The 16,021-nt window shown below is 50.3% G+C and overlaps 1 protein-coding gene across 1 annotated transcript; it reads right to left on the bottom strand.

Moving 5' to 3' along the window:
* Window positions 1-968: 968 nt before the first annotated feature.
* LOC101767784 (clathrin light chain 3) lies at window positions 969-2,378 on the bottom strand. The gene is made up of 3 exons (XM_004956083.2): window positions 1,921-2,378; window positions 1,650-1,803; window positions 969-1,578 (listed from the first exon to the last, which is right to left on the bottom strand). Exons 1-3 carry the CDS (start codon window positions 2,376-2,378, stop codon window positions 1,129-1,131), a joined length of 1,062 nt encoding a protein of 353 aa, XP_004956140.1. The 3' UTR covers window positions 969-1,128.
* Between the last annotated feature and the right edge of the window lie 13,643 nt (window positions 2,379-16,021).

Consider the following 16,021-nt stretch of genomic DNA (forward strand, 5'->3'; position numbering starts at 1 on the left):
TTTTGATAAAATGTAAACACTCGATCTACAAAATACAAACACTGAAACAAAAATGGGACTAATTAATTGAAGATATAAAAAAATACATGTCATGTAAACCACACAATTGGATGAATATATACCTAAATCGAAGCATTCAACAAGTTCTACACGTCAATATCACGGGCAGAGACTCAATTGCGTATGAACTACGTATCATCTAACACAAAACACCATTGCATTTCATTGAAATTTCAAATCACTAACCTAACCCTAAGTCACCTAAACATCCTCCGATCTACCAAATGCAACGGTAAAATACGAGAATAAGTAGGGGAATACCTTCCACACGAAGCAGGGATCGATTTCCACTACTTTCCCCCAACGAAAACGCCGGATTTTGGGTGGATTTGGGGGTGGGGCGGCGGGGGCCGGCGCTGGAAGGTGCTGTTGTGTGGTGTGTCTGGAGGAGGAAGAAAGGAGGGAGGGAGGAGGAAGGGAGCCGGCGCGTGGACCTAGTGCTGGCCCTGCCGCGCCAGGCGGGCTGGCGCGGCGAACGCCCCGCCCACGTCAGCGCCCACCTGGCGCCGCGACTCGCCGCGCCAGTGCATGCGGCGTGGCAGCGTGTTCCTGCCGTGTTAGGCGGTCTGGCGCGGCCAAAAGGGTCACCCCGCGCAAATTACACCCGGGTGAGGTTGTTTTTAAAAATAAAGAAAAAAAAGGGTTAAAAATAAAAAAAAGTTTGTGACTTGTACAGAAAAAAAACAGTAGAATAAAAAACTAAAAGCACATCACCTGAAGATATCATCTATGGATAACTTAAGTCGTTTCAAAAAAAGAAATTAAATCTAGTCACAAATGCCATCTTATTATAGAATACAACAAAAAAAAATATGATGATTCCACCCTTTTCAGGGATCAGAGAGGAAAAAAGATTATCTAAATCTACAGCTATACCAGCCTCTAATTCTTAAGGACCAAACTGAAACTAGTAGAAATTCGTTAGCTATTTCTAGCTCAGAAAACTGCACAAAAATGTAGCACTTGCCCACGGCTCAACCAAGAACATTATTCCAGGCCGGTGTTCTTATTACTATGATACGACGACTAGATAGCAGGCGCATGGCAATCACTTCTTCACCAGTTGCTCTATTGCCTGCTTGCCGGCGCTTCAGTTGCCGCCGGGGTCGCACCAGCAGCACTGGCGCTCAGGTCAGCCTTATCACTGGCATCCGTCTTCTTCCCGGCGTCTCCAGCTGTCTGCTTATCGTCTTTGTTGGCATCATTACCATCTTTCTTGGCGCCCATATCCCCATCCTTCTTCTCCTCCTCTTTCTTGGCCGGCGTCGGAGGCGGCACCATGTGAGCTGGTGGGTTCTGCTTGAGTTTCATGAGCACCTGGCGCATGCGGGAGAGGTCGGTAGTCTTGCCGGGCTTGGGACCCTGCACCACCACGATCCCGGGCTTCCGCTGATCCTGCTCCTTCTTCTTGCCCCTCTTCTCCAGCCCCGGGATCTCGTGCGGCACCAGCTCCGAGATCGCCTTCCAGTACTGCCGGTCTGCCTCCTTGTGGAACTTCTCTTGGTTCGCCAGGGACAGCTGATGGTTCCACACAAGCATCAGGATCCAGGATACATTGCGTCATTTGATCGTTATGTGTGTGCGCGTACCTTCTCCCTGTCTCTGTTCTGCGTTCGCTTCGTGTCGCTCGTGAGCTTGCGCTTCTCGAGGAAGGACTTCTTGAACTCATCTGCTTCCGCGATGATCTCGCTGCGCCGCTCCCTCTCCTTCCGTTCCTTCTCCTCCAGCATCAACGCATTCTGGCTGCAAATCAAGCCATTCATTGGCAGATTGCAATCTTCAGTTCAGAAATCGCGCTCGGCATTCGAATGGAAATTTGAGATGGCATGCAATGGGACAAGAACCGATCAGATCACTAACCGGCGCCACTCTCGGCGGAGGATGCCCTCCTCCCTCATGGACTCCGGCGGTGGCAGGACGAGACCGTCGTCGGCTGGCCCACTGAACAGGTCCTCGTCGAGGCCGCCGATGCCCCCGCCCACGCCGCCGTGCGCCGCGCCATCCATCACATCCAGGGCGCCCATGACATGCTCCACGCCGTTCACCACGTCCCCGGAGAACCTGTACGCGGCGCCGCCGTTGGAGTCAGGAGGCATGCCGAAGACGCCGTACCCGCCGCCATCGCCTCCGACACCGCCCAGGTCGTCCTCGGACACGGCTGTGCCGAAGGACGAATAGGACGCGGCGAAGCGGTGGCCGCGGCGCATGCCGAGGCCCTGCTGCTCGCCACCGTCCTCGATGACGGCAGGGTCGAAGGGGACGGGCGGTAGCCCGTCGTCATCGCCTACGACGGCCGTGATGGAATCGAAGGAGGACATGATCGCTCGTCGAAACTTGGCTTGGTGGGAGGTTTTGGATCCGACAAGAATGGAGTGGAGGTGAAGGTATGGTGGTTGGTGGACCAGAGGTTGCCAAGTACACAAGTACCGTTATTTTCTCGCGCCCGCAAGTGGCGGGAAACTTTCTTCCCCTCTTTGCCTTATTTTTTCTTGAAATTCGGACATTATTTCTTGAGAAAATTCCTTGTATGCCGTTCAAACCCTACATGTCATCGAAAATTCAACCCTCTCTTCATTACCATTGGAATTTATTTTTTCATCCCTTATATGCCATTTCGTTAAATTTCACCGTTGCTCGTGATGGATGGAGCCGTGGCCCCGAGCGTAAGTGACATGGATGAAAAAAGAACTTTCCCCTTCCCCTCGTATGAGCCATGGAGGTCATGCTCTGCCTATCCCGTGTCGTGCACCGGCACCAGGCCTGGAAGCTTGCCCAGCAGCGCGAGCATCTTATTCCCACCTCGGCAAAGCTACGTTGAGTTTGCCTGGTGCATAGAAAATTTTTACCACTAGCCACACTTATATTTACCATATACTTGTTAGATATATGGGCTTGCTCATATAAATGATAATTCTGAATAAATCTCAAAGGCTCATTAGCGTAAAGAGGGGGTATGTGGCGGAACACCTCGGATTAACTCAACTAAAGCAAGGATAAGTCGCTTAACATGCGATCTTCATGCCTTAATCAAGTTAACTCGAAGAGCCGTCGGATTTCATCCGATTTAACCACTTAACAGGACCGAATTAGCATAACCCACACGAAGGTGAGTGGTTCCAGAGAATACAATAGATCCACCATTAGTTTAACAGTGTATTACATACTAGTTAAAATCAGAGTTTTACAAAGGTTGAAAGAAAACAACGGAAAGCAAAAACACGGCGGAAGCTAATCGTCGGGGGTCGTCGGGGGTCGGATGTCCCTGGTGAGGCCAGCCAGGACATCAGTGATCCCATTCCCCGCTGTCCGAGGAAGGATCCCATTCGACCGTCCAACCCGGAGGGAGCTGAGGCGGCCAAGTGCTAGCAGCAAGCTCTGAAGCTGCAACTTCACCAGAAAAGAGAAGCCACAACAAGTCTGAGCTGCTAAGCTCAACAAGACTTAACCGACCGGTGGGAAAACTATTCCACCACTTCTAGACATGCAAGGCTCTTTGGCTGAGGGTTTGTTTGCCAAAAGCACTATGTTAGGTTCTTGCTTTCAAGTTTTAGCTTAGATTCTAAGTTCATTAACCAGTCTATGTTAGCATCTTACACTAAGAAAGCATAGATCCAACTTTATGTATATAAGCTCATCATCAAGATCATATCATCATCAGACTCCTTCATTACTCAGTGTAGTATTGCGATCAAGCAATCTCAAACTATGAGAGGCAGACAAATCGATTCGAGTTCTTTAACCATGCATGGTGAACCTAACCTCACGACATCCGCGTACCACCGAGGATCGCTTCCTTTGTCGGCCTTCCCCATCAATTTCCTAACCCATGTCGGGTCCACTTCCTTTGGTGCAAGGTTCCACAGACCCGGCCTCTGCCGTTCTGTGACCACACTTGCCACCACATGCGGCTGCAGGGAAACTTCATTCCAAGGACAGTGGAGCGACCGCTCACGTCCAGGTTCAATCAAGTACTAGGCTTCCCCATCCCATACTGGGTATGAGATTAGTACTTTCAAACACTTGATCACGAACACCACCACTGTCGGGCCTTAACAGATTCAATAAACAGACGAGGTGATCAGCCGACCACCAAAAGAGTTAACCAAAACCCTGCCCCGTCCATTGTCCTTATAGTTGTAACAGAAGGAAAACAACCAACTCCTATAACTCGCGAGCGACAGGAAATCACTCAGCTTTTACCTATTCCTATTTAAGCATTGCAACTACTCGACCCAACAGACTAGTGTTCAGATCAAAGGAACTATGTCATGCATCTAGGGTTGCAAACAACTCCTATACATAAATGCACATTCATAAGAAGGAAGGCATGTGCAAGTTTAGAAAGTTGGGTTCATGCTTCAGGGCTTGCCTTCAAGCGGAGGAGGGGAAACTGGTCTTCAGCTGGGGCTGCTTCGGCTTCTGGGATTGGCGGCTCTGCTACAGCTCCGTCTTCAGGTGCCGGGTGTAGCTCGTAGACGCCGTCGGCGAGATGTAACTCTATACGAATGCAAATGCAGAAGTTAGCGTAGAGATGGTTATTTCAGCAACACTTGCAAGTTAAAGCTCAGATACTTGTAGCAAGGCTACAGAAAATGTGGGGAAGTTCACTTTAGTTGGTGGAGAACAGAACAAAAGGGTCGGATGGGGATAAACTTGTGGTCTGACCCTTAAACTTGAGGAATAACTATGCCGGGGTCCTCAAACTTCAAACTTAACACCGAGGAGTCCCCGATATATTACACAGATGCCCTCGGGTCAAGGGAAAAGATACAGCCGAGCCCTCGGGCGAGGTGGGTAGGGGTCGGCGAACAGACAGGGTCGGGCGAGATGGAAAAAGGGGTCGGGCAAACCGGAGAGGGGTCGGCAGCTTACCTTCAGGTCTACTGGTGAAGCTTTGGGGTCGGGAAGGAATAGACTTGGGCTGAAGGATTTAAGCACTAAGTCTTGGGCGGCGGCGAGGTTTGACGGTGCTCCGGCGGTGGCGGTGCTTCTTGTGGGCAACAAGAAAGCTCTAGCACAGCGCGGAGGAACAGACAGCTGGGTGGATTGAGGAGAAGCGGGTTTGAGCGGAGAGGGGAACTTCTCAAGAGTTCAAGTGGCAGGGCTCAAGTGCACTCAGAGTAGGGGCGGCGAAACAGCAATGGCGAAGGAAACTCTGGTGGGACTCTGGTATGCCTTTTATAGCTGCGCGGAAGAAAGAGAGTTTGAGCAGCACGAAGACCAGGAAGAAAAGGATGGAGTGCGCTACCACGGCAGCGATTGAGCGGCGATGGGCGGTGGAACAGAGCTTTGGTGGCAGGGTCTTCGTCCATTGGGCACTGGAGACAAGGTGACGCAGGCGCAGTTTTGTCGGGATTTAGATTTGGCGAAGGCGGGCGTAGTCTGGTCGTGTCAAGCGGCGGATTTGATGGGTGTGTGACAGGGGGAAAGGCGCCGCAAGTGAGGTTGCAATAGGCGAAGTGACAGGGCGAGCGGCGGCTCGGGCGAGCGCGAAACAGCGGCATTGCCGGGGCACATCACTAGCGAAGCAAGAAAAAGGAGCTGTCGCTGCCAGAGTCGTGGTTGGCGAGAGCGGAATCATTGTGAAGTGAGTTCGTGGGCGGCGCGACTGTGGAGAGGCGAAAAAGCCGGAGGTCCTCGGGGCTTGCAGTCGGGTATCCGGGCGAGATGATGGGCGCGGGTCGCGAGGCGGTCTGACGCAGCAGCGGCAAAACTCTGCCACGACGGCGACGGGGCACCTTGGCGCGGCCGGCGAGGGCGCAAGCGAGACGAGGCGAGGCAGAAAGGGTTGCAGGGGGCTTCCGCTGCGATTGGGGAGAAGGGCGCGTTGATCCATCCTGTCGCGACCGGCGACTGGGCGAGGCGGCGGGCGTCGGAGAGATCGAGCCACGCGGCGGGGGAGCTCTGAAGCGGGCGCATGCTGCTCGGGCGCGTCTGCCTCGGGAGACCCGGGGAGAAAGATTGCGGGTCCATCAGTCAGTCTCGGTTGTTCCACAGCTCCAAGATTGAAAGGAACACTGCCTTTGGGACTTAGAAGGGATCCGGCGGTTTTGGTTGGGTTCTCAGGGGTCGGGACTGAGAACCGGATCGAGCGCTCCTGCTCAGGAAGAGCTGAGTCAGCGGGATTAGGGACTCGGATTAAGATTAGCTCGACTGATTAACCAAGGTCGTTACAGGGTACACCATCTATTAGTCCCATATTGCTAATAGATGAGGGTGTTGGGGCTTTTCCTTCCTGTATGGACCACCTCCCTCATGGAAAAGACGCAATATAGACTACTATACGGGAAGACCCAAGGTTAGGGTATCCCTAAGGTGGTCTGTACTAGTTAGGTTTTTGCCTCTTCTCGTTGTTGCGCCGCCACCGTAATCTACTCCATCCCGAGTGTCGGCATGCACCGATGAACGGGAGAGCAGGTCTCCGGAACCTCTCGCTCTTGTGATCCTGCACTGGGAGAGGGCAAATAAGGTTTTTGGGAAGCGTTCAGCGTGACTGCTCAAGGTCTTCACCACGGCTCGTCTTCCGTCCAAGTCCGGCGTTGCGGCGGCTCGTCGTCTTCAGCGTCGTCTACTGAGCTCCATCCGCAACACCGTGGTCGTTCCGTCGGCACCGCTTCCCATCACGACTGCACCCGCAAAGTACATACGCCGTGATCTGATCTGTTACTTCAGCATGTTTTATGAGAACATGATGTTGTGCTTGCTGTTGCCTAGTATGTTAGAGATTTGAATGCTAGATTTTATTCTTGCTTCGGAATTTAATCATACAATTGCCTAATTTTCCAACAATACTACCACATGCTCCCTCCGTTCTTAAATATACTTACGTTTAGGACAAGTAAATTAGTTCATTTAGCTTGTTCTCAACGTCATATATTTAAAGACGAAGGTAGTATTTTTTTATGCTGCTTAAGCTGTGCACCACTGTAATTTTGGAGCTAGCTTCGCCCCTGTTCCCACCGTGCAGCGACGCCAGTAGCAACGCTCCTCGGCCGACCGTGACGCTGACTCGCCGAGGAAGAGCATGAGCTGCGCACTAGCTCCGAGCTCGCCACGACGGCGTGGCCCGGCCGGCTGCTCCGCGAGCTTCGCGAGCAAGGCGAGGTCGTCGCCTCCGTCGGTGGCGAAGTCCAGCAGCAGGTCCACGAGCGCGGCCATGGTGCCGGCCGACACTGAAGTTGAGGATGGCTGCCCCGCGCAAGTGGGAGTTCCAGCCGGCCTTGGCAAGCGCAGCCAGGGTCGGCGGCCTCGACGCCAGCACCTAGAAGGACAAGATGGACTCTGACTCGACCAGCTCCTCGATTTAAAATTATCAATCCATTTTATTGGCGATTGGAGGAAGCATGTTATTGGCTACTGTTGATTTGTAATGCGAGAGGGACTATGGAGGACCGGAGGAGGAAGCAAAGAGGAGATAGAACTCAAATTTTTAACTCCGTGATATAAAATGTGAGGGCAGTTGCATATAGGGGATCAAAATTAGAATTAATAGTATTCAAGGGTTGCTCAAATTTTCAATGGCACAGAAGGGATGTGTATAATTTCTAATGGTATACAGGAAATTTTCTTTTTCAAAATTCTTTCTTTTCGGAAAACATAACAGACACACATGCTCATCCCGATGAACACTATTCCAAAGAGTACTACGCCGACAGATCTTACAAAATTTGTAAAGTACGCAGGTACCTCACTGCAAGTGTAAAAATTAAAGAAAATACAAGTATTTATACTATGTAGTGGAATTTGAACCTGAGTAGGCAGGTTCCAATGCAAGTTCGCTTCCTTAAAAACCTCCGTTCTTATGGCACCATGAAAATTGCATGCATGCAAGCTTAATTATCGATCTAAGCTGATCACATGTCAGAAGATTTTCTTTTATTAAAAGCTTTATCACTTGATTAAAACTTAATGGCCAAGTGTACAGTATTGAGCATTTTTAATTTCTTAAGCCCTTATTGCCTCATTGCTTTGTTTTCACTGTGTAGCTCATTTTTATAAGCAAAACATTTCTTGATAAAACCATATGTATATGTTGAAGGAGTAGCAAAACTACAGATAGGTCCTCAAAAGAGGACCTAATTACATTCAGGCCCCAAATAGCCCGAGAGACGCGAACGCACGTAGACGCCGCAGATCCAGGCAGCAAGGCATCATCGTCGTCGTTGACGAGCTCGCCGGCGCGGGCTACCAGAGGGGTCGGCATCCCAAGGGAACCATCAACAGACGCTTGGAGCCAGGGCGGAGGGGCCTCACTAAGGAGGCTTAAGGTGGATGAAGACGTCGGCAGAGGAGGCAGTCGCCGGCAACCCAAAGATAGAGATGCAACCGGCACCGGCGGGTAGATGAACGGCGTCTTCAGAGCCAATGGATGGCGTGCGAATCGAACAACCACAAAGACCTGCAAGGGACAAGAAAGAGCAGAGCACGCAGCTACTCCATGGTAACCTCCGGCGGAGATGGAGGCGACGGCGGAGGAGGAAGTCACCGGATCCAGAGACGAAAGGAAGGGGTCGAAGGGGAGGGGATCCAGCAAAACGGCACGGGCGGAAGCGAAGGGGATGAAGGAGGCACCTTTATTGGGTAGAACCTGGCTGTCGAGGACGACGGCGGCGAGCATAAGCGAGACGACGACGACGGCAGCCAGAGGACGAGGAACACTCATCCGAGCACACAAGGGAACAACAAAAAACAACTAAACATGTACAGAAGGAAAGAGCGGGGGCCGGCCCAATCCTCCCCGTCGCTTGTGAGACGCCAGAGAGGGAAAAGGACGGGGCCGGAGGCCAGCGGCGGACCTTGGATTTTTATGCTAAAAAAATCTTATATAATTCGATAAAATCATTTACAATTTGATAAAATTATATTCTAATTCGGTAAATCACGTGCACTAAATAACATGATAGGTTTTAAATTCAAATATTAAGATAGAAAAAATAACAAATCACAGTATAAATATAAATAGTTCGAATGAAATACAAATAGTTCGAAATATAGTATAAAAGAAACTTACCTGTTTTGTTTACCCGCTGCTTTTTAATTAAATGATATGAATGTCTTGATTATATCTTCCTCATTCACTTAGAAGAAAATATCCCGCTCAATGAATGTGACTAGACAATCGTCCAAAATACTATCACACCTAGCTTATTGCTTGACTTTGTTTTCACTTTAACCATTGCAGAAAATACCCTTTCAACACTCGTTGTTGCCACTAGTAAAAGCAATATCAATTTGAGAAGTAAGTAAACCATATCATACACTTTGTGCCTTCGTGTTTGAACAAGCTTAACTGAGAGATCAACAATGTTGTCTAGACCCTTGAGGCTATCATCTCGTTGCATGTCATCAATATAATTATCAAGTTGCAATTCAAGTTTTAGCAAATCATTCTTGGAGGAGTCCTTAGGATAAAATTCAGCCAATCTACGTACCTTCTGTGCATCAAACGAAGCAAATAAATTGGAAGGACTGAAGGCTGACGTACAAGAAAGTAGCTCCATATTGATCTCATCAAACCAATTATCAAGCTCTTGACTAATTTAATCAATGACACCAATATATACTTCTCTTCTAAAATGATCATCATTTGTTTGATTTCGTGCATGGGCATACCTTGTTGATTTTCCATACGGCACATAATCACCATCCATAGCAGGAACTTCAACATCATGTTTTATGATGTTTAATAAAAAAGAAGTGACCCTCTCAAGGAAGTGGTCCCAACCATCAGACCTCAACTGTTGCATTTTGTTCTTTGCCACATTAACAAGGGAGATTGCATTAAGAATATCTTGATCCCTTCTCTGCAAACACTCGGATAACTCATTTGTGTATCCAAGAATAATAAACATTAAGTGCACAAAGAAAACAAACTCAAAGGTTTCAAATGCTCCAAGCACAAAATGTATCTTTATCCAATCATCCTTATGTGAAATATCATCACTAAGATCAATGAGCACAACATGGATTGAGGAATACATAGTAATGATGTTGCATATAGTTTTGTAATGAACGCAAAATCCTTCTTGATACTACATTCAAGCCATTCATGATTATACATCCATACAAAATTGAATTGGCGATCCCTACCTCCAATTTTTCTTGATCGAAAATCATGATTAATAGGTTTGAATGGGCCTTTAATAATACATGCTCTTCGAATTGCATCTTGATCATTAACATGATAACTTTCAATGGGCTGCCTTTCACCTGGATCATGTGGAAGGTGATGATGTCATAAACCGGCAGCTGTGATGCGGGTGGTTGCAATGGCGGAGGCGAGGGCACAGGATCCGCGATTTCTTCAACTACCACTCCATCCTGCTCTTGATTATGTTCTTCCACAATAGTTTCAACTGGGATAGTGTTTGAAGCAGCTTCTGCCTTCTTTGCTGCGTATTTCTGAAAAAGAGACGCAATATCTCCGCCTTTCTTCATAATCCAACCGTTCTGAAAAAAATAATATCTATGTAATGTAAGTATAACAACTAATTGGACACTCTAGCAAAACAAACATGCAATGATAGAATCATGTTTTAAACTTTCAGGTAGAAAACTTACAAATCACAGCCTCACAATATATGAATTTAAGAATGTTCATGGATTGATGGTCCGTTCAATAAATTCATGAACTGAAATAAAAAAGTACTCATACATAAATAAATAAAAATATTTAAGAACATAAGTTTTTTCAAATAAGAAAAAAATAAAAGATAGATTAATCTTAAACCTTCGTCGCCCGTCGGAATTCTCGGACCAATAATCCACGAGTCAGCGGCAGCAGCGTCACCGATCAGGGGCTGCGATCCGCAATCCGCATAGCCACACACTGCCAAACTTTCTGCAATGACGCAATCCGCGGACTACAGGCAGGCGATCGCCGCGCACTGCTCGCGCCCTGGCCGTTCGCCCGTGAAAGGAGAGGCCGCCGAAGACGAATCGTCGCGCAATCCGCGGAAGGCGAATCATCGGATCGCCATGCATGGCGCACTGCTCGCACCCCGCTGCCCTGGCTGTCCGGCATCCGCCCGCGCCAGGAGAGGCTGTCGTCCGCCAAAGGCGAATCGTCTCATCGCACAATGTGCAATCAGTCCTGCGCCACGGAAGGTGAATCATCTGGCAAAGGCGGAAGGCCAATCGTAGTTTCTTTGCCTCAGTCTGCGGTCCACATGCCAGGCCTAGGCGAACCATCCTTTTTTTGCCTCCGCGGTGCTTGCGCCATGCCCAAGCGAACAAATCATCATTTTTTTCCTCCGCTGCTCCGAGTGTACCTACTTGTCGAATACATGGGCCGCAAGGTGTGCCGGGGCCGGTGTGCCGAGGCCCACCCGGCATACCCTATGGGTCCACCTATGCCGGTGGCGTAGGATTCAGTGGTGGCTACTGTAGAGGTGAAGAGAAGGGGAGCCAAAGGAAAGACCAGCAAAACATATTGATGAACCTAATTTCGACCATCTCCCAATGCAACATTGTACTTCATTAACTACTTTGTTTAATCTAGAAAAAATAAACACTTTATATCTAGTTTAGATAACTAGTGCCCGAACATCCGATCCGGGCTCTAGCATCGGATGTTGCCACAACCGTTGATCGGAGGCAACCACAGCCATCAGATCTACCCAGGAAAAACCCCACCGCAACATTACGTCCATGTTGCACGCAACATGATCAATTCAGAAGCCCGCGTATGCACCGACCCCGACCCCCCTGCTTCGCACGCGCATGGACGCGAGACCATCTGCGCTCGCTTGGCGGCGCCCTAGCAGCTACGGCAGGTGGGGTCCTATGGCAACATATGCAACACCAGATCTACTTTTGCAACATCCAGATGAAACACTTGCAACATAGGTCCGAAAAAGCTAAAACACTTGCAACATTCGTCTAAAAACACTTGCAAATGCCAGAAAACACTTGAAAAGCAACATGCGTCTGAAAAACTGATGAAACATTTGGAACAGCCTCTTGCAACATACGTGTATAGCCATTGCAACATATGCAACATCTGCATCTACTTTTGTAATATCCATATGAAACACTTACAACATACTCCTGAAACATCTGAAACACTTGAAATGTACGTTTGCAACATGCTCTCTCGGCACAACCTAGCATGCGGCGCGGGCTGGCGGAGCACGACATAGCGAGAACCCGTGCGGCGCACCCTTGGCCACCCCTGGCCACAGGGGAGCGGCGGCCGGCCACACCCCGACGCTCGCGCGGCCGCATGGCGAAGCAGCTCCTCCCCAACGGAGCAGCTCCTCCGGCGGCTGGCGCGGCTCGCCCTTGGCCATGGGGAGCCGCGGCCGGCGCCCAGCCGTGCGGCGCTCGAGCTGCTGTACGGTGGAGCAACTCCTCCCCGGTGGAGCAGCTCCTCCAGCAGCCGCATGGCAAGCGGCGGCGCGGAGTAGCTTGGAGGTACCAGTGAGCTTACTTGGAGGAGGGCCGCGTGCGTGTGAAGGGCCGTACCACCCGAGCTCCAGCTCCGTGCGAGAGCCTCGTGATGAGAGATGAGTGGTGTGGAGAAGGAAGAAGGCTGACTGGAGATAAGGTGGGTGGAGGCGTGGAGCATGTGAACGAGCATTTGCCACGTAGCGTCCAATATTTTCATCGGCGTCCGGATGGCCGGTTGCTAGCATTACCGGTTTTGATATCTAAAGTTATATAAGTAATTAAATTTATCTTAGAATTTAGTTTCATACAATAAGTAAATTTTTCTTAAAAATCTATAAATATATTACGATAAAAGTTAGTTATCGAAAACTCAAAATAGTGCTACGGAGACTATGAAAGTGTACTAATTTGTAATTAGAGATATTATTGTTTCAAGTTAATGGTAGTACTAATAAATATATTACAATTTGGCCACAGGCTTTCTTTCAAAAAAAAACAATTTGGCCACAGCCCACAAGCTAGGATGATGGTGTCCACCCACTGTCCAGGACGTTGGGTGCTGAACTGCTGATCGATTTAGGTGAAGGGGAAAACGGCATAAAAAAAATGCCCTGTGCTAATGTCTAGCACACTCGTTCTCGGTCGTTTCGTTTCGTTTCGTTCGTTCTGTACACGTTTGTATTTTTTATTGTACAATTTTAAATTTACATGTACAGTTCAGCCATACAACAGTCATCAGTGTGTATGCCATCAGCTGTACATAGTTTGTTTCGTCGACGTGTGTGGTGCCTCCGCGGAGGCGAAGCCCATCGCTCCGCCGGCGCCTTTAAACGTAGCGACACGTACGTCAACTCCCGATACGGTACTAATCGCCCGTGTACGCATACGGCGACACGCAAGACGCGCGCACCGGCCGCATATACGAATACGATACGTACGTGTCTCCACCGCCCGGCTAACTACACAACTGCCCCTGACCGTCGCGCGACGAAATCGGCCGCCGGAGGGAGCCGCGCCGTCGAGAAAGGCAGAAAAGCCCCTGCCCGCGCCGCCAACGCCGCCGCTAGCTGCTGTCGACGTCCGGGCGCCGCCCAGCGGAGCCGCCACCATTTCTTCTCCGGTCCGGAGTGCTGCTTCCTTGGCGCTCGATCAACTAATAATACGATTCAATAGTGTTTGTTATCGGGAGAGGAAGACGAGCGCGACTATATGTCACCGAAGGTGAAAAAACACGCTGTCGCCTTCAGACTCACCCGTCTCTGCTCAGCTCGTTCTCCCCCGCACTGCCATCCACCTCCATCTCCGGCGACAGGAGCTGCCAGATCCGCTGCCGTCGGCCACCGCCCTCACCTCCGGTTCCCACCCATCTCCTCTCAGTCGCCCCCACTCCGTCCTCCTGCACCGCCAGCCGCCGCCATCCTAACGCGGCTCCACTGGGGAGCTCACCGTCACTCCCCCACCTCCTCCACCGCCCACCGGCTATCTCCCACCACCCGCGACCGGCGCATCCGTCGCCTCGCCACCCCGCCCACAACCCATCGCCGCCGCCGCTCAAGGCCCTCCCTTTACAACCGAAGCTCATTGGAGACCCCACCTCCGGCAATCCGAACCCCGAAGCCTAACCTTCTAACCCTACCGGCGGCAACCCAGAATCCGAAGCTCTAAAACCTCGAAGGCTCGAACCCTAACTTTCGACGGCGAAGCAAGGCGGCGGCGCAGTAGCGGAAGGAGGAAGAAGGCCACGTGGGCCGCCATGGGCCGCAGAAGGTGACAAGAGCATATTTTTCGCGTACACAATAGTCGCGGCGGAGGAAGACGGGGCACCGCGAACCTCTGTTGAGTTTCGAGGTCCGTCATTCGAATCATGTATCTACAAGGGAAGCGCGGTGAAATTCGGCACGACCCAAAGAGAGCCGCGGCCCATGTAACGACAAAAGGAGGGTCATGATTAATTTTACTGCGACTCCTGCATCTGAATTTCCCGCATACACGTCAGCAGTTCTGCTCATGTTAGCTGTTCCATTGTGCAGTAATCTGCTCGCGTCCTCTCCTTGCGTTGTCTTTCCCCTTCTCGTCAACGCATTTTCCCAAAGGTTTGGTCCCTTTGACATGTCCCAAGCCAACCATCTCTACGTAACGAAACTTGCTTCATGTAATCTCGCGCCTCATTCGGCTACGTCGTCCTAAGGTTTGAGCCGTCGGATCACCCTATGGTCCAATCTCGCGACGTTGCTTTCCACCTCCTCCGTCGTCCTTCTAGAGAACTCGCCGCTGGGAAGCGGCGCGGCTTCGACTATGCTCCTGCCGCCACCACGCCTCCTCAAGCTCTTCTCGGAGCACAAGCGGTGGCCGCGGGGTTACAGTTGCAGCGCCTCCGCTCCTCCTCATCACATCCCACCGCACAGTCCAGCGTGCTCCCGCATGCTGGCATGCTGCCACCATCGCCGAGAAGGCGGACGCTGTTCCTGACCTCCACAAGATTGAGGAGTGCCTCCACAACTCGGCTTCACCAGGACATGCTGCCTAGGTGCACCTTTGATTGCCCACGCCGTCGACCTCGGCCTCTCTCGGACGCCACAGCAAGTGCTGCTAATTGCGGCTGCTTGCCCCAACTTGATTAAATTGCAGCTGCTTGCCCCAATAACTTGATTAGGTTCCTGATCTACTTGTAAAGGATTGAACAAAGTATGTAATGCCTAACACAGTAAAGTGCACAGTCCTAATAACACCATGTATCTGATATAACATAAATTAACTCCGTTTGTGCTGTTCATAGTGACATATCCTTGAGGATGTCGCTGCATCAGATGAGCCCATGCTTTGCGTGCAGTCACCTGTCCTGTCCAGGAGAAGGAAGGCGATGAGCTCCGGAAAACACTGAAGTTGTTGAAATCCTTCAGCCAGGTTCTTGGTGCATGCAAGTTCGCTCAGTGCCATAATAACATGTACATAACAGACTAAATTTCTTGGGTAGCAGAGAACTATCAGATAGACAGGAGCATTATATTTTATTAGGAGCTTTGAGTAATTAAATTTAGCAGATGGTATTAGAAAGTTATGCTCCTTGTAACTGTCATGGTCGCAAAGCATTCAATTCAAGCTGCAATCTTTCGCTATAGAATACAGATTAATAAGCTTGATTGTTGAACTTGCAGATCCTACAAAGTTATTTTGTGCGGAGGTGTACATCTGTATCTTGAGTATTTGAGATCAGCCACATATTGTTAGCTCAGCAAAAGTAAGCATATGAGTTTCATGAATATAGGGCCTGTTTGGTTATGGGTGCTTATTTATAAGTTGCTTAAGTTACTATATTTATAAGTCTAGGTGTTTGGTTTGAGTTGCTTATATGATTAGGATTGACATATTTGCCCCTGCTATCCCATTTTCCTCTACCCCTGAAAATGGCCCAGCTCCTACCCCTTGGTTTGGGCAGCGGCGGGGTGCGAGCGGCGGGCGGCCGGCGGCGGCCGCGGGGCGCGAGCGGCGGGCGGGCGGCGGCGGGCGCGCGGCGCGGAGGCGGGCGGGCGGCGGGCGGGAGGGAGCGGTGGCGGCGGGCAGGAGCAGCCGA

This window comes from Setaria italica, chromosome II, assembly GCF_000263155.2.
Source record: "Setaria italica strain Yugu1 chromosome II, Setaria_italica_v2.0, whole genome shotgun sequence".
Lineage (NCBI taxonomy): Eukaryota > Viridiplantae > Streptophyta > Magnoliopsida > Poales > Poaceae > Setaria > Setaria italica.

Excerpts from the sequence above, each read along its gene's own strand:
- LOC101767784 (XM_004956083.2), bottom strand. The coding sequence starts at position 2,378 with ATGTCCTCCTTCGATTCCATCACGGCCGTCGTAGGCGATGACGACGGG. Across the intron at positions 1,804-1,920 it reads CTCCGCCGAGAGTGGCGCCG|CCAGAATGCGTTGATGCTGG; the intron begins GTTAGTGATCTG and ends CTTGATTTGCAG. Across the intron at positions 1,579-1,649 it reads AGAACAGAGACAGGGAGAAG|CTGTCCCTGGCGAACCAAGA; the intron begins GTACGCGCACAC and ends TGGAACCATCAG.